General features: G+C 34.3%; 7 protein-coding genes across 18 annotated transcripts in view; 3 read left to right on the top strand and 4 right to left on the bottom strand.

Annotated features, from left to right (window-relative positions):
• LOC108974826 (sodium/hydrogen exchanger 3) overlaps positions 1-6,622 on the bottom strand; it is a 67,368-nt gene extending 60,746 nt beyond the window's left edge. For all 10 annotated transcript variants that reach the window (XR_001993828.1, XM_018942897.1, XM_018942892.1 and 7 more), the window contains exon 1: positions 5,946-6,622. The gene's annotated coding sequence lies outside the window, so the exon portion shown is untranslated. The remainder of the gene's footprint in view (positions 1-5,945) is intronic.
• Positions 6,623-10,009: 3,387 nt separating this feature from the next.
• Positions 10,010-13,164, top strand: LOC108974800. The gene is made up of 8 exons (XM_018942846.1): positions 10,010-10,598; positions 10,691-10,891; positions 11,017-11,186; positions 11,246-11,389; positions 11,450-11,858; positions 11,997-12,535; positions 12,631-12,715; positions 12,779-13,164. The coding sequence occupies exons 1-8, from the start codon at positions 10,155-10,157 to the stop codon at positions 13,001-13,003; spliced, it is 2,217 nt and encodes a 738-aa protein (XP_018798391.1). The 5' UTR covers positions 10,010-10,154; the 3' UTR covers positions 13,004-13,164.
• On the bottom strand, positions 13,091-14,480 carry LOC108974801 (peptidyl-tRNA hydrolase ICT1, mitochondrial). Its single transcript, XM_018942847.1, has 4 exons — positions 14,222-14,480; positions 13,984-14,169; positions 13,379-13,548; positions 13,091-13,315 (listed from the first exon to the last, which is right to left on the bottom strand). The coding sequence occupies exons 1-4, from the start codon at positions 14,384-14,386 to the stop codon at positions 13,222-13,224; spliced, it is 615 nt and encodes a 204-aa protein (XP_018798392.1). The 5' UTR covers positions 14,387-14,480; the 3' UTR covers positions 13,091-13,221.
• Positions 14,481-14,632: 152 nt separating this feature from the next.
• On the top strand, positions 14,633-17,002 carry LOC108974803 (probable tRNA (guanine(26)-N(2))-dimethyltransferase). Its single transcript, XM_018942851.1, has 6 exons — positions 14,633-15,002; positions 15,055-15,509; positions 15,569-15,946; positions 16,012-16,180; positions 16,250-16,782; positions 16,847-17,002. Exons 1-6 carry the CDS (start codon positions 14,841-14,843, stop codon positions 16,965-16,967), a joined length of 1,818 nt encoding a protein of 605 aa, XP_018798396.1. The 5' UTR covers positions 14,633-14,840; the 3' UTR covers positions 16,968-17,002.
• A 10-nt stretch (positions 17,003-17,012) lies between these two features.
• On the bottom strand, positions 17,013-19,905 carry LOC108974804 (uncharacterized protein C1orf194). 3 transcript variants are annotated; one of them, XM_018942854.1, is made up of 3 exons: positions 19,818-19,905; positions 18,061-19,014; positions 17,013-17,994 (listed from the first exon to the last, which is right to left on the bottom strand). In XM_018942854.1, exon 3 carries the CDS (start codon positions 17,675-17,677, stop codon positions 17,102-17,104), a length of 576 nt encoding a protein of 191 aa, XP_018798399.1. In that variant the 5' UTR covers positions 17,678-17,994; positions 18,061-19,014; positions 19,818-19,905; the 3' UTR covers positions 17,013-17,101. The 3 variants fall into 3 exon arrangements, with proteins under 3 accessions (XP_018798399.1, XP_018798398.1, XP_018798397.1); XM_018942853.1 differs by having other exon boundaries at positions 17,013-18,005; XM_018942852.1 differs by having other exon boundaries at positions 17,013-19,014.
• On the bottom strand, positions 19,428-21,328 carry LOC108974805 (serine/arginine-rich splicing factor 2). Its single transcript, XM_018942855.1, has 4 exons — positions 21,156-21,328; positions 20,919-21,049; positions 19,977-20,377; positions 19,428-19,922 (listed from the first exon to the last, which is right to left on the bottom strand). Exons 1-3 carry the CDS (start codon positions 21,219-21,221, stop codon positions 20,011-20,013), a joined length of 564 nt encoding a protein of 187 aa, XP_018798400.1. The 5' UTR covers positions 21,222-21,328; the 3' UTR covers positions 19,428-19,922; positions 19,977-20,010.
• A 375-nt stretch (positions 21,329-21,703) lies between these two features.
• Positions 21,704-23,305, top strand: part of LOC108974802 (eukaryotic peptide chain release factor GTP-binding subunit ERF3A) — a 4,501-nt gene continuing 2,899 nt past the window's right edge. The window contains exon 1 of the mRNA XM_018942849.1: positions 21,704-22,658. Within this exon, the coding sequence (XP_018798394.1) occupies positions 22,247-22,658 (412 nt within the window). The 5' untranslated portion in view covers positions 21,704-22,246. The remainder of the gene's footprint in view (positions 22,659-23,305) is intronic.

Genomic DNA, 23,305 nt, shown 5'->3' on the forward strand with positions numbered 1-23,305 from the left:
GACAGACTGCAGCAGCACGACAGTGAACTGAAAATGGTGTTGTGAGTCCTACTACATGAACGTTTGTGAGAGGGCAGCAACATAACAATGGCCGGCATGTACACAAAACAACGCAGTTGTCCATTTTTCACGTACACAATTTCGTTGAGGGCATACTAATACCTTGCACTTCAATGAAATTTTGATATTTTGTTCAAAGTGAAATTTTTTATGCAAAAAAAAGTAAATAGGTAAATATTTTTTCTTAAACTATCAATTGTTATCATAAATGATGTAACAGAGCTATTTTATGCTTTTATTTGTAAAAATAAAGTCAGGTTTGTTAGAGCTTTGAATAATTTTACATTTCACATATTAGTGGCATCACCACTCTACCTCATCTCTCTATCTTCCATTCTACTGTCAACTCTACTGTCGTCCTATTGTCGTCCTATTGTCGTTGGCAAGATGCCGTTTGCAGTCTGTCGCGAGCATTGTATTCAACAGATTACTCATAACTCAATTCCGATAATGTGACTTATAAGTACAAGTCGCCGAGCTTCTCTTCCACTTTTATCATAAAATTGTATTGGCCTTTTGAAAGTCAGTTTCCAATCATTTCTTTATAACTTGCGAGCGTTGTCAAACGTTTACAATAAACATTAACGTTGATTGCAATTAAAAAAGATAAACCACTGATCGGTTTATATTGTTGCTGTGAGGATTGCAAGGTTTTTAGTGGTAATTGTTGGCGTGAGCCAGTTGGTTTGGTTATGACCGCACACTTACAATCAGTGTTGGGCTATTTGATTTTAATTGACGGCAATTGTCAACAGCGTGTTTGTATGAATGCATGTGTGTACACTAACGTTGCATTTGCTCTGGCAGGCAAGTGTGGGTTTTTAGTAACGTATACGACGTGTATCACCAAGCTTTTGCTTCAACGGCGGTAGTTCTTTATTTTTTCAGAAGTATTTTTACTCGTATAAAACTATGCAGTTATGTATAGATGTATGCTAAGATCGACCTCAAATTAGTGGTGAAAAAAGTTACAGCTGTTCAAATATTAGTAAAAATAATAAAAAAATTCGCTATATTTTGAAAATTTTGTATAAAAAGGGAAGAATGCCACGCAAGCCACCAAAGCAATTTTGTTAAATTTACAGAGACGATACTGTATCAGTTCATGTAGCTCAACAATGATGAAAGTTTTACACTGATGGAATAATGTCTCTAGCGGGAAAATGGCAAGAAGTGGTCAACCAAAATGGTTCATATTGGTTTATGTATTAGTATAAATATAAAACAAAAATAAGTTGAAGTTTGATTAGAAATACCAAAATTCGTTTTCGACTATTTTTAAAAGAACTCTAGAGAGTAGCAAAAATCATAATAAGGTTGGAAATACATATTTTTCAAGAAATCATTCAAAACTTCGACTTGCTTGTACGAGGTGTGTTCAAAAAATAGCGGGAACTTTAAAATAAGGCTCAATCGTCTACATTTTAGTCATCTCTTTTAACAAGCGAAAGTCGCCAAGCTCATAAAATAAAGAAAATGTGATTGAACTTACTTTGACAACTGAACCAAAACTTCAAACTTTCGAAATTTTTAAATTCCAGTTATTTTTAGAACACACCTCGTACATGCATACATACATATATATAATCGAATCATCTTATGTCATTATGTACAAATATATTTACATACATATATGTATACCAGCAGTATATCTATCCACATACATACCCTACTTACGTATGTTGACGCAAATGGAAAAGCATTACGCAAGTTTACCAGCCAGCCACTGCAGAATATTTCTCTATATGATTGCAGTCATTACACTTTGACGGTTCTTGAAAACTATATATGCAGTTCTGCCAAATGTGTTTACGACATTGAACTTGGCAACTGTTACAAATTATCTGTATGTGCTGAACCTTTTCGGCAATTTGGATTTGGCTTTCATATACCTACATATATGTATGGTTGCAGTATTTTTATTGATTTTGAAATGGGCAAGCAAAATAAACAATGCTTAGCAGTTTATTGAAAATAAAATGTAAAATATTGAATTTTAATTTATCTAATTTATCAGCAGGCAAACAAATGTATTGGCAAGACGCCATTGAAAGCGGCACGCGGATAATTCCGTTTGGATAAAATTATAATATTTCTGAATGTAGAAATATTTATTAGTTAATATCTGATTTATGATTCATAATAAAATATTTAGAAATATTTTTTCAAGCTGGTAGTCGAGGGCATATATTTGTATAAACTTATTACGCATTAACCTTTTATTATTATTAATGCAAGTAACTATAACAATTTGGAAATAAAAATTTGTAAGTTATTACATTTTACTTATTTGAATTAATTTCTCCGCACAAATCTCAAATAAAAACGATAAAAGTGTTATTACCATTGGCCTTGAAATAAGCAAAAAACTAAGTGGTAGGGGCAAAAAATAAAATAAATTAATTATATCCGTGTATTTATTATATGGACATGTATGAGTAAAGAGACCAATATATCAAGTATGTATGTATTTCACACATTATGTGATATGTAAAATAATATTATCAAACTGAAACGTTATAATTTTTTTATTAAGTTTGCTTGTACTGCAGACTAAAAAACTCAAAAAAAAGGCAAAACGTAGTAAGACTTGTTAGTAATTTTAGATTCTTAATTTTTTCTTCAAAACTTATGCCGTCTCCTCAAAGTGATCCCTCTTCTTTCAATTCTTGTTTAATTGAAAATGTCATGGAAGCATATGCGGAAAGGACAAAGAAATGTTGTTGGCAACTTACAAGGCAATCGGCCGGCTGGTCCTCAACTACTCGCACCAATATTGTCGTCTGGATGCAGTGGAACGCAGACGAAGAAGCTGCATACTTGCCAGAACACTGCACTCCGGACTACAACATAATGCCTCTTGATATCTCTTATCGAAGACCTACATAGTGAGGCCCCTAAACTCCCAGTTGAGAAACATAATGAACTCCCGACAAGCAGTTCCTGCTGGGATGCATTCACAGAAATTACAAAACCGCATCCTAAGAACATCAAGAGGTCATTCCTGAATTACGTCGACGACATTAGATAGTACGTCGACCCGACTTTGGACGCAATAAACTTCCGACAAACACTGACCAACATTCACAGTGGAGCCATCAATACCTTCACCGACTTTCTTCCGGTGAATGGCGTATCGGAGTCAACTCACCACCCATCGCAGACGAAGGGCTCGAGATGTCGCGAGAAACAAGAGTAATACTTGCACAGCTTCCTTCTGAAAACTGTAGCAGGTTAAACTCCTACTTATACAGAATAGACCCTTTCATATCCAATATATGTCCTGCGTACAATGGGTCTCCGCATGACACGGGCCACCTCTTTGCATGCCCCACCAACCCCACTCTATCCCTTTGATTCGACCCCACCGAAGACCTTTTCCAAAATTCTTAATTGATGTGACATTTCGCACAGACGTCATTAACAGTAATACCAAGATAAAAAAAATATTTCAACAAAAGGATTTTGCGAAGTTTAAACTAAAAAGTCTTACTATTTTTTGCTCAAAGTATGTTTGTATGAGTGATTTGTATTTACATAATTATTTGTTATGTACTTTACATATTAGTGTAGGTATGTCAATATATCAATATAAGCATTTGAATACACAAATACATTAACAGTTTTCAAACTGAAACACCCTTTATAGGTGCATATCTTAGAGTATAATTTTGTATGACAGGAACTTGATTTGAACTGATTAGTTTGTATGACAGCTATATAATATAGTGGTCTGATATCGGTCGTTCCGAAAAACAAGCAACTTCTTCGCAAGGAAAGGAAATGTGAAAAGTTATAGATTGCGTATTCAAAAACTGAGGGGTTAGTTCGCATTTATGTACATATATTGACAGACGAAGATGGCTAAATCCACTCAGCTCGTCACACTCGTCAATCATATATAGATATACTATAAGGGTTTCTGACAATTTTTTGTGGGAGTTAGAAACTTCATGGTAAACTTAAAATTCAGAGTTCAACAAGACGTTAATATTGGTTATATCGGTAAAGCAGGTAAGTATGTTGTTAACTACGAAAAAAATTCAATAAGATCAGCTATTGTCATGATACGAAACTACTTAGTGAACGACTCAATATATGTATACATTTTTATACCGTATCCGATGTTTCCTTCTTGATGTTACAAATTTCGTGGCAAACCCTGTTCAGGGTATAAAAATAGTCGTACTACGAGTTAAATTAGGCGCTAAGCGCTATTAAAGAGTGGGTATATGTATTAAAGTGGTAAACAAATTTTTTCCTGTTTCTCATTGACTGTTATTCTATGCACTCTATTATACATAAGTATGTACATAATTATTTGTTAACATAGCACAATGAAATATGTATATTTAAATATTGTAAAGGTTATACGTAAATTACAATTTTGTAAAGTAAACCAAATTATTAATGCCACATTGTCATCAATCAAACTTAATGAAAGTACATCGAATTCACCAGTAGGTAGTAACAGCAATGCCAGACAGTAAATTTCATAAGCAACGAGTATAAGTATGTATGTATTTATGTAAATATTTTTATGAATCACAATCACACTGTTTAATTACAAAAGAGGTGATAAAAATACCGCAGAATATTACAAAAATTTATCGGATTATTTCACATGGAGTATTTATTATATAAATTTGAAAATTAATCAAGTTTATGTACCAAAATATCATACGGATACGATACTTTACAATTTGTTCTACTTATGAGAATCAGTAAACCATAGAAAAATACATTATACAAAGTAGCCATAACCATATGTACACATACATATACACTTGTATATACATATGCACAATTGGTTTCAGTGTTTTAAATAGCGTTATTAGTACAAAAATAATAAGACTATGATACACACTTTCGTATGTGTTTGTACGAGTGAATGCACTTGGAATTTTCTCTGTTGCTAAAGTCATTTAACATGAGTCAGTACAACAGGGATCTCAAACATGTCTATATATGTATGTTTGTATTCACATTTTTTATAATTTTGTATGGGATATGTATGAATGTCAAGTGTTAATTATGTCTACTTTACATATAGACATTAAGATTTGTACAATAATCGTTTCCAATGGCTATTAAAAATAACTTGCTGGTTCTTTATCAACTCTACACATGTATATACATAAGCACATGTATTGAGTTTATAATTGCGTAAATATTTACATAATTTTCCATTCATATAATCGCCCAACGATGTGATTCAGTGAAACTATATTAACGCTAAGCGTTTTTTATCAAGAAATAATGATAAAATTATTAGAATAATAATTTTCCATACATAGAAGGAATATTTATAAATGCATGTACATATATAGAAATGTATATAAATTTTAGGTTATATACAGACACACAGATATGCATATTTGTATGTAGTATGAATTTAATTATAGAAATTCGAAGAATAAAGTGGTACTAATGATAATGGATTATGAAATGTTTTTAACTCCTGCCGAATCTTGTTTTTAAGCTGTCTGATAAGATTTACATAATGCTGTATCATAAAATATTTCATATTATTAAAACGAATATTCAATGTTCTATGTACATGTGTATGTACATATGTATATACAAGTCCATGCCCATATCACCAAATAATATGCATAACTTGTGCCTATCTGCATAAATATGTAGCGGTAGACAACAAACCCAGGATATCTGCTCAACAGGAGTTAGGTACGCTATGCATAGCACAAAGAAAATAAACGAGCTACAAAGTCAGCTGCAAATCACAAATGCATGGTACTAAAACGTTAAAAATCTTTTACATCATTGACTACAGTTGACTTCGTTCGTATTTATTTATGTTTCTTATAAGCATGTTAATTTTATGACTTTCTGATCACTTATTATTATATAAAGATTATCTCTACCTTCTTTAACTCATACGGGCATTTTATCGCAACAGCTGGTAGATATAGCAACACAACTGCACTGCCTACAATAAATAACTACCAATCACAGCTTAAGTACGGTACAGCTGTTCCGTGGCTTCCCTTTCCGTTCTTGTTTTTAAACTAAAACAATTACCTTTTCAGATTCCTTCTTGGAATTTACTATTAATATTTGCGTTCACTTATATTTTCATAATTCTAAAAATTTGTTTACTTTTCACAAGCATTTCATTTGAACAATTTAATAAGTGTAGAGAAATGCATTTGATCACATTGCCAGCGAAGCGCAAAAATGCGCGCGTCCTTTGTATGCACTGCACTCGGCAAGCAGACGGGCACTAACAAAACACCATCTGCTCTTCACCGCACCGCACTTTGATGTATTTTAACATATTTTCTCTAACCGAATGTATATTTATATTTTCTATTTGTTTTGGAAACGATTTGCAGACGGCGTACTGTATGCATGCGCTTACGTACAGGAACGCGCACATATTCTTAAATTAAGCACTTTCTTATATTACAAAAATTGCCACTTAATATAGACGAAACAATAACGCGACCGCTTCACTGGAACTAGCAAAATGAATCTTATAATAAACCAAGAATGCACCAAAAATGTCAACTCAACAAAATCCGATTCTACTTTGCTTTGCGCGTTTACTAGCAAGCAGAAAAAAACAAACTGCCAACTGACAGCGCTATTGTGTACAATTGTAGCTTGACTTTTCCCTTTTTGAAATGCAGCGTTGTGTATGTGAACAATGTTGTACTGCCATTTTTAGATTTTCTAACATTCACCTAGTTTTAAAAATTGATTGAATTAAAGATTAATAAAGTAAATAATAAAACAAAAATGCATTAGGAAATATTAAAGACAATTATTAATCAAAACAAATAAATATATGTATGTAGCATGTAACATATACATATATGAGATATTCGTGCGCAGTGGCAACATGGTCGTTGAAAATTCACCACGCTAGTAACGCTTTGATCTTTACTAGATATTTTTGAAGGAAGCAAGCAGAATTACATTTGCATTATAATTTGAATTAAACATTTCAATTGAATTAAATATTAGAATTGAATTGCATATAAGCTGCAGTGGATTTTGCTGGATTAGGTATGCTTTAACGTAGTGGTTTATTTTGTTATATAATGCTAAGCAAATTCTTTCAAATATATGGCAAACATTTTTTGCACACAAGCACATACTTATACAGATCAATTCAACTTGCCGGAAAACAGGTGAACAAGTTACTTTTGCTTAACAATTTCGAATGAGCACAGGAAGCAGTCACACTCTTTACCAGACGCACAAGCTAAACCTGTAAATATGCAAAGAATCGCTAAATTCCATACAGTTAATCAAGCAATAAGGCAACAGCGGACTGTATACTGATGAGGTGCCTAAAAATTAGTTAATTTATGCTTTTAGCATAAACTTCTCAGTATTGATTTATTTGTTTTGCTTATAGAAAATTTTTCGCTATTGTTGTTATTATAAAATTTTCAAATGTTGGATGAGTGTGAATGCTCTTTGTTCAAAAGGGGCGTGTTATGGTGTACAATTACCGCCATACAGCCATACTCTCTATATACAAACATATGTATAAGTATGTAGCTGTGTATGCATGTGAAAATTGCTTTTCCATTGATTATGCACGCAAGTGGAAAAGGTCGCTTCTGTGCATAAAATACGTAAGCAGTTGCATAACGCAACACTGCAACGCAAAGCGTCGTCAAAGTCTTCAATTTGGTGTAAACGCAAATGGCCAGTAGCCATTTGTATGTTGACTGTTGAAGGCGAAATGAAACCTTGAAGGAGAATATCCTTGTACTTGAATTTTTGCACAGTCTGCCAACCGGTTGCACATTCATGCGCCATACGTATATGACCGCTCTTGTATCGAAAAATGCAAACACGACTCTGCACATGTACGTATGTATGTACAATATTACCAATATTTAACACTGCACACAAACAGCTGGTTAGTACAATAGTTGCATAATAAAGCGTTTTTTTTTTTATATTTTATTGGAATAATTGTTAAGAATACAAAGTGGACGCGAGTATTAGACGGAAAACACAACAATACGGTATTGCTTCCGTTATAACTAGGGTTTCAAAACTAAATTTTTTTTTAAATATTCTTGTTTGTTTCAGATTCTTTCTTTCCAATTTTTTCTGCAAATATATGCGAAGTACTCTCTACATAACAATATTTTTGTTAGGCTAGGATGTGTAACAGCAACAGCAGTAATGGCGATAATGATGGCAGTTATTGTTTTCGTACCTGCACTTTATGGCCAACAGCCTCTATGCGAGAGAAATAACAACGTGTACTCTCGCGAAACCCGCACTTAATACAATTTTGCTCTCCAATAAAACACATTGCCCGGCTCTGTACATTTTACAAAACATCTGATTTTTTAAATTTGACAGCTGCACAAAAAGCTCTTAACTAAAACTGCACACTGAAGTCAAGTAAAGTAAAAACAATTGATATGTCAAGTGACAGGTAAAGAGTCCTGCGCGTACGGTGTTTACAATTGACAGATATATACTTATATATATGTAACTGCAAAGTAACGGCATACACATGCTTGAAATTGACTGCTGCTGTGCCAACAATAAAAAGGTGTTTGGTTACCGTACCCACAATATTCTATGGACCTTTTCACTTCTTTTACTTATGTATAAGTATATATGTATATGTATATGCAAGTCGTTTTGCACAAAAATGTGGGTGTATAAGATATGATGAGTTCTACAAAGGCACAGCTGAAGCATTTAAATATGAAATTTAGTTTACGTCAAGCAATCTCTGTAGCTTCTTCGCACTCTTCACTTGACGCACAACAATGTCTATATTTTGTGGCGCTGCAAACACGCTTTAATACAGACGTACGCATTATCGCAGTAATATAGCTTTGCTATCGAAAATTATATAACAATTTTGTTCAACGTCTACCGCAGGTACAATCGCTCACACACGCGTCGCACACACATGTGGTTATCCTGCAGCTGGACAAAAGCATACATATGAACATATGTACTAACAATAAAATATGCGAAAACGTTGTAGGAGTAGTATACTTTTAGGATATATGTATTTGCGTTACGTACTTTTTGGTTACATATACATTTCCGATTACTTCTGGTTCCAGTAAATTTAAATGCATTTATAAACTCCGTTTTTATACACAAACTGCTGCGCTGCACTTGTTTTGTAAGTGAAAAAGTCTCATACACAAGAATTTCCATGCAAATTCAATGCTTTTCATTTACTAAGCCGCTCCGAAATTATAAATACATACGTATATAAATTATTGTACAATTTTGTAACGATTTCTACACGTTTAAAGAGATCGCTTGAGCACGTTTGAATTTTGCATTAAATTTGCTGTTTTCATATAAACAGCAAATAGTTTTATATGATTTTTATGAAAATTTGTAAATCTATTTTCGTAGAATTGATTGGCTGCCATTTCTTTAGACGACTCGAACGATGACTGAATTTTTATGTACTGGCTGAAAATTTCTTGAACCACCTCGGTCTAGGCACAGCAGACAGCAGCAACCACGAATTTTGACATTTCTTTGCTGCATAAAAAAATGGAAAGCTCCGGCGGTGGCTGCGAAAAGCTACTGCTGCGAACATTGGGAAACGGTTAGTGTAGTGGGAAATTTAACCGATTATTGAAATATAACCGCCAGTGTAACATATATGTATATGTTCTGACGTGAAAATAAATATAATATGAGTGCCAGGTCGTCAAACAAATATACAAATATTAAATAAAATTTGGTTTATTTTAGTGAGTAATTTATTAAATAAAACTTTGTTTAAAGATTTAAAGTTTAGAAGCAGTATAAAAAATATTAATTATTTCTTTATTTATTTTAATTTTTATACATAATAAAAAATAATATTTACCTAAGCATCACTGAAAATCTGCACTTCCAATTTCTCACAGCACTGCGCCCAAAATACCGTTACTTCGAATTCCCTTATATTTATGAATGTTATGCAAAGACTAGCCATAATTGTTGTCATTGTGTTGTGAAGTGAATTTAGTAAATTGTGTCTAAAATAAAAAAAGAAGAAACTCAATACTATTGACAAATATTGTATTGAATTTTTGTTTTCTTTTCATATATACAAATCATATTTAAAAAAAATGGCCGTTGTTCTATTCATAATCACCATACCGACAGAAACGGAGGAGTTGCTGCTGCAAAGTGAATTTCGCAAAAAAAAGTCTGATATCGGTGCTAACTATGGACGAGAAGATAAACTGCTGTCCACACCTGTCACAACAGCAACAACAACTGCAACTTTATCGAATTTATCCAATGCTACAACTACCACTGCTGCAGTTACCATTAACATTACCGATGCTAATGAAATCGATATTGTTAGCCTTGACGCTAAAATGGATAACCCACTGACCACACCGACACTAGATCAGCAGCAATACAGCACTTTCCCAAAACGACGAAGATCAGAAGGCAATAAATTCTTATTTGGCGATGCTGGACAGTTGCTTAAGAATTCAATCTTCAGGGATAGCAGCACAGGCAGTGCGTCAGATAGTGCGAAAGACATTGATGTGGAGATTGTGGTGAGTAGTTGTTGACAGTGACAGTGTCTGAGCGATTTGTTTACTTTAATAATGGCGGCTGTAATGTAAAGCACTTCCTTTCGTTCGGTTAGGATGGGCCACCATTTATACGGAAATCTTGGGAGGGTTTACGTGATATTCTTTCATCTTCAAGCCGTAAAAGGAAACGTGATTCTTCGCAACTAAATATACCAAGTGACTCTTGTATGGAGACGGTATTACGTGAAATTTTAAAAAGATCTCAAATATTCAACGCAGTTTGGACGAAGGACACTGACGGACGTATGCATCAGGTTGGTAATTTCCCTTTACAAAATATTTATATTTCAGTTTTAGCAGAAATAATCCTTATTTTGGCAGATATTTAAGTTATTCTCAATTTATATATATAACAGTAATTGGATGTCTTTCTTATAAGGTAATGTTTACAGTTGAGTTTAATGAGAACTATGAAAATTTATTGGACAAACTTCACGAGTGGGGTATCGGAGATCGCGTTGGGTCGACCGTATCTGTGATGAATTGTTTGATCTCTAAAACATTTCGACGCCAGACCGAATTCGATTTACCACAAAAAAATGATGATGTGTAAGTATTTTATCTCAAAACACAAATATTTATGTAAGCGTTGATATCTCACTTTGAAGCAACTTGAACGAGCAAAAGCAAAGCGTTTGGAATCGTTTTATGAATTCGGTGAGAAGTCGTTTGAATGTAGCGCAAATTGTGCGTGATGTAAAACAAGATGCGGCTATTACATTCGATTTTGTCATATTGTTAATATCTGCTACGTAAGTTGGATTTTTTAGTTTCTATTTAATAAACTGATAAGCGTATGTTTTTGTGTTTAGCATTTTGGCAGCAATTGGTTTAGCCGAAGATAGCACAATCTTTCTTGCAGCCAGTATGCTCGTTTCACCTTTGATGGGTCCGATTATAGCGGCTATTTTCGGCACCGCTATCAAAGATCCGACGCTACGTACATTGGGCTTACGAAATGAGCTGATTGGTATATTAATAGCAACAATTATCGGGTTCATTTTTGGCTTAGTAATCTGCTCGATAGATGAGCGTTATGGCAATGGCGAAGGACTAACGGCTGAGATGCTGTCACGCAGTGAATTACACTCTTTGCTGGTTGGTTTATTTACAGCAATACCTTCCGGTGCCGCAGCTGCTGTCGCAATTTTAGGCGGTAATATTGGCTCTTTGGTCGGTGTGGCGATATCGGCATCACTCCTACCACCAGCCATCAATGCCGTAAGTTTAATATTGTTAAAACTAAAATTTACTTTTCTTTCTAAATATGAATAATATAGTATTTATTATTTTATATAGTATATGTAGTTGCTTTTATTATTCATTTTATTTTATTTATTTCTTAAAAAATTTTGATAGGGCGTTCTTTGGGCTTTAGCACTAATTTACACACTTTTCGAGACGGACGATTCAAGATTTAACATTGTTGTTAAGTCGCATTCGTTTTCCAACAATCAAGCCACCGAATTGGTAACATTGGGTGCCATAAGTATGCTAGTAACAATTTCAAATATAATATGTGTATACATTATGGGCGTATTGGTACTGAAAGTTAAGGAGATTGCGCCCGCAATTTCCAGAAATCATCGAGAATTTTGGAAACACGACATAAAAATTGCACGAGGCCTCCCCAAGAATGGTATCGACACCAATGCTCTAATCGATGAATTTGCCAACCTACCGCAAGAGGATCAAAAAACTTTAGGTATAGATTATGATCTATTACGAACGCTACGTTTAGATGATGCTTCATATCAAAACACTTGGTCGCCCATTTCGAATAGACAATTATTCGATCGTTCTGCCTTAAATGTTATTAGGGACAACTACTCTACTGTTCATCAAATAGAACGTTTATATTCGACTATGAACCAACAGCAAACACTACAATATAGAAGGTATGTGTGTATGCAATAGCAGTAAAGTAAGAAAAATTGCTAAATGTATAATGTAGAAGTATATTTCTATATAATAGTATTATTTTGCATTTTAGAAACCGTTTAATCCGTAGCTTAAATCGTCATCCAACAGCGCGAGCTAGTGATTATGGAAATACCTATGAAATATTAGCAGCCAGTGTAATTATAAAATATCCTATTTTATTGTTTTATTTTTGAGTATTAATATACGTACGTTTTCAGTTACCACGATGTGCAACAATGCCCATTCAAACTAATTGTCCTAGTATTAATATGTTGAATGTAGTAGGAGAGGCAGACTCTTCTACAGCTAATCCATCTACGCAATCTTCGATGACAAATACTCCGACAGCAACATTGGACGAACGTAAACGACGCAAATTTATCGTAACACCCGCTGAAGATCCAATAAGGATTTCCATTAATTATGACGAAATGGATGCTTAGAGGATTCGATAAAAAAAATATTTAGTTAACAGTTACAGTTTTCATGCACACTCATGAACCCTATTTATTTATACACATCTACGCATATATAGTAATTTAATAATTATGTTTATTTGTATTGTTTTTTCTTCACCTTAAAGAAGTTACAAATGCTTAAAAAACAGTTGTTTTATTTGTTTTCAAAATGTTTTTCGACATCACTGCAATCCATAAATAATCTAGATATCTGTGACATTCGGACCCTGCCTGGAAGCTTTGGTTAGTGATTTTTGTCGCTTTACTAATAGCCTTTCACGTGCAGCTTTTTCATGTCTGAAAGTAAAATTGATGTATGTGATTCGAATAATTTTGTAATTTTTTTTTTATTCAACTTACCTACGACGCAGCTTTTCTAAAGTTTCCTCCGTCGGTGCTGCTTTCTCTACTTCGTATTCACGTATTAGGTTGCGCAGCTTTTCCAAGGCATCAGCCAAATTCATTTGTTGTGACCGCGTTAAATCGCTTTTTATGACGAAGTAACCATCTTTGGTGAGTTTATTTTGCAGCTACAGTTAAAGATGTTTAAAAAAATATCTACATATATATAATCTATATATATATATACATATGTATAAATATACGTGCTAAAACAAATCTATTGTTCAAACTATAATTCCAAATATTGGAAATTTATGCTGTATACACGAAACTCCTGTCTCTTATACACATCTAGATGTGTATAAGAGACAGGCTACAGTTAAAGATGTTTAAAAAAATATCTACATATATATAATCTATATATATATATACATATGTATAAATATACGTGCTAAAACAAATCTATTGTTCAAACTATAATTCCAAATATTGGAAATTTATGCTGTATACACGAAACTCTTTAATATACACTCGATATTTAAAGCAGTAAGACGACTTCACCACAAATGTACTACATTATAAAATACCACCTAAAATGTAAAAATACCGTCACATGTACTTACGGACTGCAGAAGCTTTTGCCTTGTCTTTTCAGGTATCCACTCGGCACTGGCTAATTTAAAACGCAAGTCAACTTTTGTGTTTACGCAATTCACGTGTTGTCCACCAGGTCCGGAGCTTCGACTATAAGTAATTTCCAGTTGGTTAATGGGTATAAAACCAGAAAATTTATCACCTGTATTTGATGGCTAAAAATTTTAATACATTAATATAAGTTTAAATAAAAAATAAGTTATTTACTGGTGGCGGTGTAAAAAGTTTAAGACGGCTATTTGGATACAATTTGTCGAGTGACAAATCACTTTTAAATGAAAGCCGGCGTCCTAGAATTACTGATGTTGTGTACGTTTTTTCAATGTTGGAAAAACGGAGTATAGATATAAAATTGCCGCAAATTTTATTCATTTTAATTTTTTCAACTCTTATTTAAAGTTATGTTAACTACAAGTGAATATTTTTTTTTTATATTTTGAAACAGCTGATTGAGTTCATAATGCCACTCACAGATGGGAGAAAACACGGCGCCAGTGTTGGAACAAAAAAGCAATTTTTTGAAGTTTTGCAATTGTAATTTTACATTTAATTCTTTAAAAATATAATAAAAATATTAATAAACTAACATATTTTTATTTTACCATATTTGAGATAACAAGATACCAAGTTTATCTTTGCAGCTTTTGCCAAAGATTTTGTATAGAAGTGGTTGATTTGATCAAAATTAGGATTTTGTTTTTACATACAACTCAAAAATATTACCACTTGTACTTCTTCTTCGATACGTACAAAAACCATTTAAGTCGTTATATAAAAGTTGATTCTTTATTTATGAATAAGATAATGTAATAATAATTGTAAATAGATGAGGAATAAAATGCATTATTTCGCAAGTCTTGCAAAGCTTCCGATAAAACGGGAATGGCAACGCAGATTATGCCGTACCATTCAACCAGCTGATAGCAAAAACGTGGACGCAAAGCGATTGATACAAAGTATGGAGTCAAAATCTACATTAGAAAATAAAGTATGTAATCAGTAATTTAACCGGTATATTTAATAATATGAAATAATCTCAGGAAACAAATAACTATCAAAGAAGTGCCCTAGATCGTGTGATTAAAGAACAGAGCGCTGAGATTGTTGCGGGAGGCAGTGTTTTTTACAACCCAGTACAGGAATTCAACCGAGATCTAAGTGTTTCAGTGCTTAATGTGTTTGCACGACGATTGCTTAAAGAGCGCAATATAGCTGCTAAGAAAAATGTAAAGGAAGGAAATATAGTAACAAAAAATAGTGATGAAAATATCGAAGATAATACACTCACAGCAGGACACAAATACGAGAATGGCTTACGTATATTAGAAGCTCTTTCTGCGACAGGTTTGCGTAGCATACGATATGCAAAAGAAATCGCCGGAGTGCGTGAAATCATTGCTAATGACCTTTCAAAAGCCGCTGTAGAATCAATTGGTGAAAATGTGAAGCACAACAAAGTAGAAAATTTAATTGTGCCAAGCCAATCGGATGCGTTGTAAGTTATATATGAAATCTAAAATAAACAATTTAAATTTTATCGCAACATTTTACTAGAACGCTTATGTACCTTTCTACTGGTAATGATAAACACTTTGATGTAATTGATTTGGATCCGTACGGTTGCCCAAACCGCTTCTTAGATGCAGCAGTGCAATCTATCGCTAATGGGGGCTTATTGCTCATAACAGCGACTGACATGGCGGTACTAGCCGGAAATACACCAGAGGCGTGTTACGCTAAATACGGGTGTGTTCCATTGCGTATGAAATGTTGCCATGAAATGGCGCTACGTATCCTACTGCATTCCATTGAAACGCATGCGAATCGCTATGGAAAATATATTGAACCACTTTTGAGTATTTCTGCAGATTTTTATATACGAGTATTTGTAAGAGTTCATGTGAGTCAAGCTAAATGCAAATACAGTATGAGGTGAGTAAAATGTTATAAACACTTTCAGCAAATGTATTCAACTAATAATACATGAACTAATGCAGCAAGCAGTCAATGGTATTTCAATGCACTGGTTGCGAAACGTTTACTTTGCAACCGTTGGGAAATGTTAAGGTCAATATCACAGACAAAGGGAAATCGCAAACAAAATTCGGTATTCCGACTGGACCATGCGTTGGTATGAACTGTGAACACTGTAGGCACAAACATCATGTAAGATACAATACCGAAACTCAGCAAAAAATCATACTTTCAATAAAAATATATATTTTTTATTTATAGATGGGTGGTCCAATATGGTCACATCCTATTCATGATCAGGATTTCGTTAAGGAATTAATACAAGCAGTAAATGACAAACCACTCTGTCAATTGGGAACACAACGTCGTTTACAAGGAGTGCTAGCTGTGGTGCAAGAAGAATTATTCGACGTGCCACTGTATTATGTGTTAGACAAACTTTGTTGCGTTCTTAAATTGGAGAATATTCCAGTGCTCAAATTCCGTTCGGCACTTCTTCATGCAGGTTATCGTGTCTCTTTCTCACACGCAAGTAAAAATTCTATAAAAACAGATGCACCTGCGACGGTTCTATGGGATATATTGCGTTGCTGGGCCAAACGTCATCCTGTAAAAGCGGAACGTATGGTAGAAGGCACAGCTTTAAAAGCCATATTGGAGCGGCCGACTGAAACGGACTATATTTTTGATGATATGCATCCTGAAGCGAATCCAGATAGTCGACGCAATGCATTAACTCGATTCCAAGCAAATCCGACGGCACATTGGGGTCCTGGTACACGAGCGACGATAATGTGAGTTTAATAAAAAATCTTTTTAAATGAAAACTAATGTACTAATTATACGCTATTTTCACAGGATTGGTCAAGATAAAGTTGCCAAAAGTCATAGAAATCAGAACAAGAAACAAAAGCAAAAACCTGCGGAAAAAAGTGATGATGACCAAAGTAAATGTAAGCAACCAAAATTGGCAACATGAGACTACGTAATAAATTAAATATATTTGATTTTTAACATGGCAAAATTTTATTGGAAAAGCTTTGGAACTATTAAGTATGTATCTTAATAAAAAAAAAATATTTTTCCAAACTGCATGGAATAAGGCAATCTCCGTCAATATCGGAAGAAATTTCCGTCCCCGGTTTGTCGTGAAAACCCGTTGTTTACTAATTGATTGTGTACACCACTATTGATCAATTTAACGCTATGTGGTGAAATTTTCTCTTTAATTCCACCAATTTTTAGTGGGTGATCTTGATTATCACCGGCGGGTAACTGTACCGTCTTCACATTTTTAAGTACTCGAAATGAACTCAATTCCACTATGCCATCTGATGTATCATCAGTTCTTTCACAAGTACAAGTTTCTCTTTGCAATAGTGTATCTACTCGCTCTGGAAATATTTCACTGGAATGATCATACCGTGATTGTAGCTGGAAATCCAAAGAGTCGCTGGGTATCTCAGGTGTGGCAAGGAAACGTTTACTTTTGCGTACGGAATTCAATGTCTGATGGTAGAAAAGCCGTTCGTATGGTTTCAAATTAGTAAACCACAATGCACCAGCTGGCGCTTGAGGTGGTTGGGGCATTGGGCAAAGGTAAATACCCTCAGTACTCAAGTCAGGTTCATACCAGACATTTCGAACGCGTATTTTTACTTTTGCCATTTTGTTACTCTTACAATTCATTTCTTAAGCTTTTCGAATTTTTTTTAGGAAAAAAATAGTTTACCGAATATACAAACGCAAACGTTTTTATTTTGAATGATGCAAATGGCGTATAACGCCCAGCCTATTTAAAATTTAATCGAAGAAAGCATGGCAACAGTACCATGGAAATAGAAATAAATAGTACAGCAAATGTTACTAACATACAAAAACAAGCATTTGAAAATAATAGTTTCACAAACAACCGTGATCCTGTGATCCAAGCAACTGCAACCTTTCGTTTAGTAAGAAAAAACTTCGATGTTTATATCATGCTTTGCATGTTAATTTATTAAAATCTATAAAATATCTAGATGTTGGTCTGTAACAAAATCTAATTAGTATAGACGATCGCAATTACCTACCTGCAGTATCATCGCCAGATTCTTTTCCAAATGTACTTAGCATCACATTCCGCGAAATCCATGTCGGACATCAGCAAATTGCCAAACATTAACTGGTTTACCTGTGCTGCAAACTTGGAGAAACAAAATCTTTCGTAGGAACAGCAACAATTCAGAACTCGGAACGCCGGACCACCAACTAACTACCACCCAAATGAAGTCGAATATCGTACGAAGAAGCGTACTGAAGCGAATAGCAGCAACAAACAGCCACCAGTTACAGGTAGTTGCAACAGTAATTTTCGCTACAGCATTACCTGCCAAACTTCCGCTCTACATATACTGCACTGCCTTCAAACATATGCACCATATTTGAGATTTCGCTGAACTTGGGTCTAAATCGCAGATATTTAATATATTCTATCCGTACACCGCTCCAACTGCTGCGCGCACACGCGTACACAATCAAACCGTCAAAGTACATGACTGGTTGCGTTACACATCAAGTATGCTTAAGATGTACTTGGTCCGGACATTTTGTTTACGAAATTCGTTTAATAAAACTGAATTGACGCTGCAACTTCAACGTTAATTAACAGCAACATTTTCATTTATAGGATGCGAACACGAATAGTAAATTAATAAGAGCTTAACACTTGGATTGGCTTTCTCAGAGGGCTCGAGAAATAAAATCGAAGTGTTAGGCATAGTTAAGTGCAGCGGCTCAAGTGGTGTACAAATATTGCGCTGGAACAACAGCAAACAGCGGCTGTAGCAGCAACAAGAGTAACAGGAGTACGTTTTCCTAAAATTCGCTACGTTGCAGCCATCAATGAATTTACGAATCTCTGCCTCCTGCTCCTTGCACATTATATCTCCCCAAACATTTTTTTTATATATTTCATTATAATATCTGCCTCAATCACTTTTCGCACTTTTACAGCAGCCCTTGCCCTTACAGCAATCTTTGTTTGCCTGCATTATATAGAAGTGTAAAAAATATATTACCGCCATGTTATAAAAATGGTTTATAAAGTGTATACCACATAAAAATTACACAAAAGTTTAGCAACATAATAATGCAAACGTTGAATGATGTGTTGTGTAATTCGTATGTAGACCAAAGTAAGTTCTTTAAGTTGAAAATTAGAATCTTATGTATTATATATTAAATTGCCTATCAACATGTCCTCGTCACCTATACGGACTTTTTCAATAAAATTACTTGGAATACATTTATTATTATTTTTTTTTTACAAAACTTACAATACGTTCATGTCACTTTCAAATTTAAATATAGGAGTACAAATAATTTTGGAAACAAAATTTCTAAAACAATTCCCATCTCAACTTTTTTTTGGGTTAATTATATAAATTTACTTTTCCAATTACTGGAAAAGAAAAATAAATAAAATCATAGCTTTCCAGACCACATTTAATTTTCGCTCATGAATCTTATATAATAATGGCATTCTAAACTACCAAATGTAGTCTAAACATATTTTATATATTTTTTGGGTAATCATACGTTATTATGTATCTCTACACACCTCAAAGAGAGAATTGATAATTGAAATAATTAACATCAGCTTTTGGTGTAATATGGAAATATGGACATTATGTGATTTGCGGTAAACGAGATAACTATGAAATTAGGGAGGTTTAAAAGAAAGATATGAGGGGCACGTTTGAATTTCCTGATTATTTTATCTTCCATATTCTCTCATTCATTTTTTGTGTTTTTGTAGTGCTACAATTGAAATATTTAAAGGCTGTACCTGTTGATCTAGCAGCATTAAAGGCAGACTGCGTTTTTATATGAAGTCGCCGCTAATCAACACATGAAAGTATTTAATGCATACTGGTCACTATGTTGGGCAATTCTATAAAAACAAGAAGTTAGCATTTAAAGTTTTAACTACACAACACTAATTTACCTGATTTATTAAATCAATGATTTTGTTAGATGATTTAAGAGCGGCTGCGACTACGTGAAACACTACGTCCGGCTACACCATTGCGACTTTGGCTACGGCTTAGTGACTTTCGACCAACTGGACTTCGTGAAAATTTGCTTCGACGAGCAGGTGAACGACTACCTGCTGAACGTGATCTTGAACGTGGCGAATATGATCGTCGTCGTGGACTACGCGATCGCCTGCGTGCAGGTGAACGAGAACGGCGTCTACCGCCACCGCCACCACGTCTGTTATTTGTTCGTCGTGTTGGAGAAGTAGGACGACCATAACGAGCCATCTGTACACGTAACTCCCTACCGTCAAGCATTCGGCCATCCATAGCCTCTAATGCGTCCTCTGCATCACGTTTATCGTAAAATCTATAAAGAAAATTATTTTGAATATAACGTAGTGAAAAATATAAAAACTATATAAAATAGCGCCCAAAATATTTCATTAAAGTTTATTGTTGAATTCGTACGTAAACTGACTAGGATTATTTCGTAGACAGTAGTTGCAAAGTGAACACATTTTATATGTGCATCTCACTGAAGGATTATCTTTATTTTAAAATCATCCCAAACAAGTGATATGCAATATTTTTTTATTCAAGTCGATTAACAAAATTATTTTCTCTTCTTATTTCAGAGAAATTAAAAATTGTAAATTTCGTACGTAAGTTGACTAGGATACATTCGTAGACAACAGTTGCAAAGTGAAATTATTAATATTTGCACGTTCACAATAAGATTATTTTAATAATAAAAATAATCAGCAGAATGTACGGTGCAAGTGGTTTTTATACATGTATGTATGTAGGTATATGTATTATTTGAGGTTAGAATCATTTCACGCGGCCATGCCCCAGAAAACTCTGGTGTGTAACCCATTTTTTTTACATCTTTTGTTTTAAGGACTTACCTAACAAATGCGAAACCACGACTTTCGCGAGTATATCGATCACGGGGTATGTATATATCTCCAACCTCACCACATCGCTCGAATACACGTCTCAAATCCTCCGGTGTAGTACGATATGTCAAATTATCAACCTGAATTAAATGAAATGGCAGAGAAAATTATAAAGAAATATTTTTCATGCAAATGAGATTCTTTGCCCAATCACATCTCGTATTTTCAATTTTATTGTAAACTAACCTTAAGGGAAATCATTCCATCAATTCTAGGTGGTGGTCGTGCAGAATTATTCCCACCTCCACTCATTTTGTTCTTTGCTTTTCAATAGTTACTTGTTTATTTGAAATTAAGAAAAATTTATTCTCTTAAATTGCACTAACAGAAATTCACACATCAAAGAACTAATATAAAATGGCGTCGTGAAAATGCTACGAATACACGTCCGTTTTAATCATTTAACGAAAAATTAACGAACATTTGGAGACATCTAGCGTTATTTTCAAAAGGCTGGAGAATAATGCAGTACGATATAGCCAGCTTTACACAATTTCTCACTTTTTGTGCAACGTTGTTCGATCATATATGTACGTGAAACCAAATTATTTTAAAACAAAGAATATATGTTTTTTGCAGACTTAACTTAGCAAATTTACTTCACAAATGTGATTTTTTTCACTCTTTTACTTATTTTTGGAAAAACGTAGTTTTCTAAAATTACGTGTCACCCTATGGCGTGAAAGGCATGTTTCTTATACCACGCTGTCCGCCGAATGTTGCTACATGGGTGCAGGTAAATTTTCCTTATATGCGTGGCCATTTTAACTGATTTCGTGTTACCGCAGAGGTTTGTAATTTTTGCATACCTAAATGTGATGCGAAAAATTCTCAAGAATAGTTGGGATAACAATCGTTAAGTTGAACTTCACTTCAGTTTGTTTTAAATACTGCTTTTGAGAAGTTTGTCATAGAAAAAAGCGTAATATAGAACGGTTGGCAGAAGTGGCAAGGAAAAACGTGATTTGTTGAGGTGATTGTAGTGAACGCTAAGAAATTGTGGAACGTTGGGAAAGAGTAACCAGACCTCCGGAAAGCATACAAGTTAATAATCTTTGCAATCAAACAAAGAAAAGTAAAAACGTGTACGGTTCCAAATTCGTGTACGTGTGTGTGCTTGAAAATTTTGTGATAAACGTGGAGGAGAAGAAAAGGTGTCACCAATAAAATAAAAATAATAAACCATCTTCGCCATCGAACGAACCTAATAAACTTGCGTAGATTAACTAATCCTAAACGATTGTGAGAATAAGCAAGAAACGCATTTTAAAGCAAATATGGCACAGGAAAACACGGAGATGGCAACCAAATTTTCCACACTGAATGTGAATGCAGTTGAATTTGTTCCCAGCTATGGCTATAGTAGCGTTGCTGCAACTGCGGCAGCAGCGGCGGCAGCTGTAGTAACCACAGCCGGTACCACACCAAACGTTGTCCCTATGGAAGCATCATCTCTGCCGGCGTCTGGTAGTGCCACTCCCGCCACAACCCCAGATTCTGCGGGCTCAGGTGGATCTACAAATGCATTAAATGCCACTGCCGCGGTCGCTGCTTTACAAGCGGTACCGCCTGGAGCAGCAGGAGAAACTCCTGCTGATTCCCCAATGCAAACATCGCCTGTTACAACGCCTTTAGGGGCAGCGCCCATTGAAAACATCAACACCGCAGACAAAATTGCTGCCAACAATGGTAAAGTACTATATCGGCTCCCTAATAAAGTTATTTTAATAATATTTATATATTCCGCATTAAACATATGTTATTCATTCATTACATATATTAGTTGTAAAATATGTTTTACTATTTATTTCAAATTAACAAATTTTATTTGTCAACTTTTTAAGCCTATTTGCATGCGCCGTTTGTTATTACATGCAAAATTTAAACTTAGGTTGCACTTTTAAATAGCAGCGGCTTTAAGTTTTTGTTAGGTTTTTTCGAGTGTTGACATTTTAACCATAACCTCTTAAAAAATATTTTGTACACACTTCATGCATTTTGAATAGATGTATTAAACTTTTCGCAATAGTACTCCAAGTGCATTGCACTACAAATGACAAAATATGTATAAAAATTTCTCCATCTATTTTTAACTTTAACAATGAGTTCGTCTTTCTTTCACATTCTCGCCTTTATAATTTGTGGTTTCTCTTGCCGTTGGCTCTTTCTTCCATAAATTTGCGAAAAAATGCTCTATTTTCAACGAGCTAACTTTTAGCTTCTTGACCAAGTCAGTATGCATCTAACATACATTTAAACGATGTGATGTCTCTTAAAGTGATTTTATTTTTGAAGTGTAGTTCATAACATAGGTATAATATATTAAAAAAAAAAAA

This window comes from Bactrocera latifrons, unplaced genomic scaffold, assembly GCF_001853355.1.
Source record: "Bactrocera latifrons isolate USDA-ARS-PBARC rearing strain unplaced genomic scaffold, ASM185335v1 scaffold_59, whole genome shotgun sequence".
NCBI lineage: Eukaryota > Metazoa > Arthropoda > Insecta > Diptera > Tephritidae > Bactrocera > Bactrocera latifrons.

What these genes read in the sequence shown, in the direction of transcription:
- LOC108974800 (XM_018942846.1), top strand. Translation starts at nt 10,155, where the DNA reads ATGGCCGTTGTTCTATTCATAATCACCATACCGACAGAAACGGAGGAG. An exon ending in ATATTGTTAATATCTGCTAC is followed by an intron (nt 11,390 to 11,449) that starts GTAAGTTGGATT and finishes TTTTGTGTTTAG; the next exon opens with CATTTTGGCAGCAATTGGTT. An exon ending in CAAACACTACAATATAGAAG is followed by an intron (nt 12,536 to 12,630) that starts GTATGTGTGTAT and finishes TTTGCATTTTAG; the next exon opens with AAACCGTTTAATCCGTAGCT.
- LOC108974801 (XM_018942847.1), bottom strand. Translation starts at nt 14,386, where the DNA reads ATGAATAAAATTTGCGGCAATTTTATATCTATACTCCGTTTTTCCAAC. An exon ending in AACTTTTTACACCGCCACCA is followed by an intron (nt 14,170 to 14,221) that starts GTAAATAACTTA and finishes TAAAATTTTTAG; the next exon opens with CCATCAAATACAGGTGATAA. An exon ending in GGCAAAAGCTTCTGCAGTCC is followed by an intron (nt 13,549 to 13,983) that starts GTAAGTACATGT and finishes CTTTAACTGTAG; the next exon opens with CTGCAAAATAAACTCACCAA.
- LOC108974803 (XM_018942851.1), top strand. Translation starts at nt 14,841, where the DNA reads ATGAGGAATAAAATGCATTATTTCGCAAGTCTTGCAAAGCTTCCGATA. An exon ending in CCAAGCCAATCGGATGCGTT is followed by an intron (nt 15,510 to 15,568) that starts GTAAGTTATATA and finishes ACATTTTACTAG; the next exon opens with AACGCTTATGTACCTTTCTA. An exon ending in AAATGCAAATACAGTATGAG is followed by an intron (nt 15,947 to 16,011) that starts GTGAGTAAAATG and finishes GAACTAATGCAG; the next exon opens with CAAGCAGTCAATGGTATTTC.
- LOC108974804 (XM_018942854.1), bottom strand. Translation starts at nt 17,677, where the DNA reads ATGAATTGTAAGAGTAACAAAATGGCAAAAGTAAAAATACGCGTTCGA.
- LOC108974805 (XM_018942855.1), bottom strand. Translation starts at nt 21,221, where the DNA reads ATGAGTGGAGGTGGGAATAATTCTGCACGACCACCACCTAGAATTGAT. An exon ending in ATGGAATGATTTCCCTTAAG is followed by an intron (nt 21,050 to 21,155) that starts GTTAGTTTACAA and finishes CATTTAATTCAG; the next exon opens with GTTGATAATTTGACATATCG. An exon ending in CGTGGTTTCGCATTTGTTAG is followed by an intron (nt 20,378 to 20,918) that starts GTAAGTCCTTAA and finishes TTTTCTTTATAG; the next exon opens with ATTTTACGATAAACGTGATG.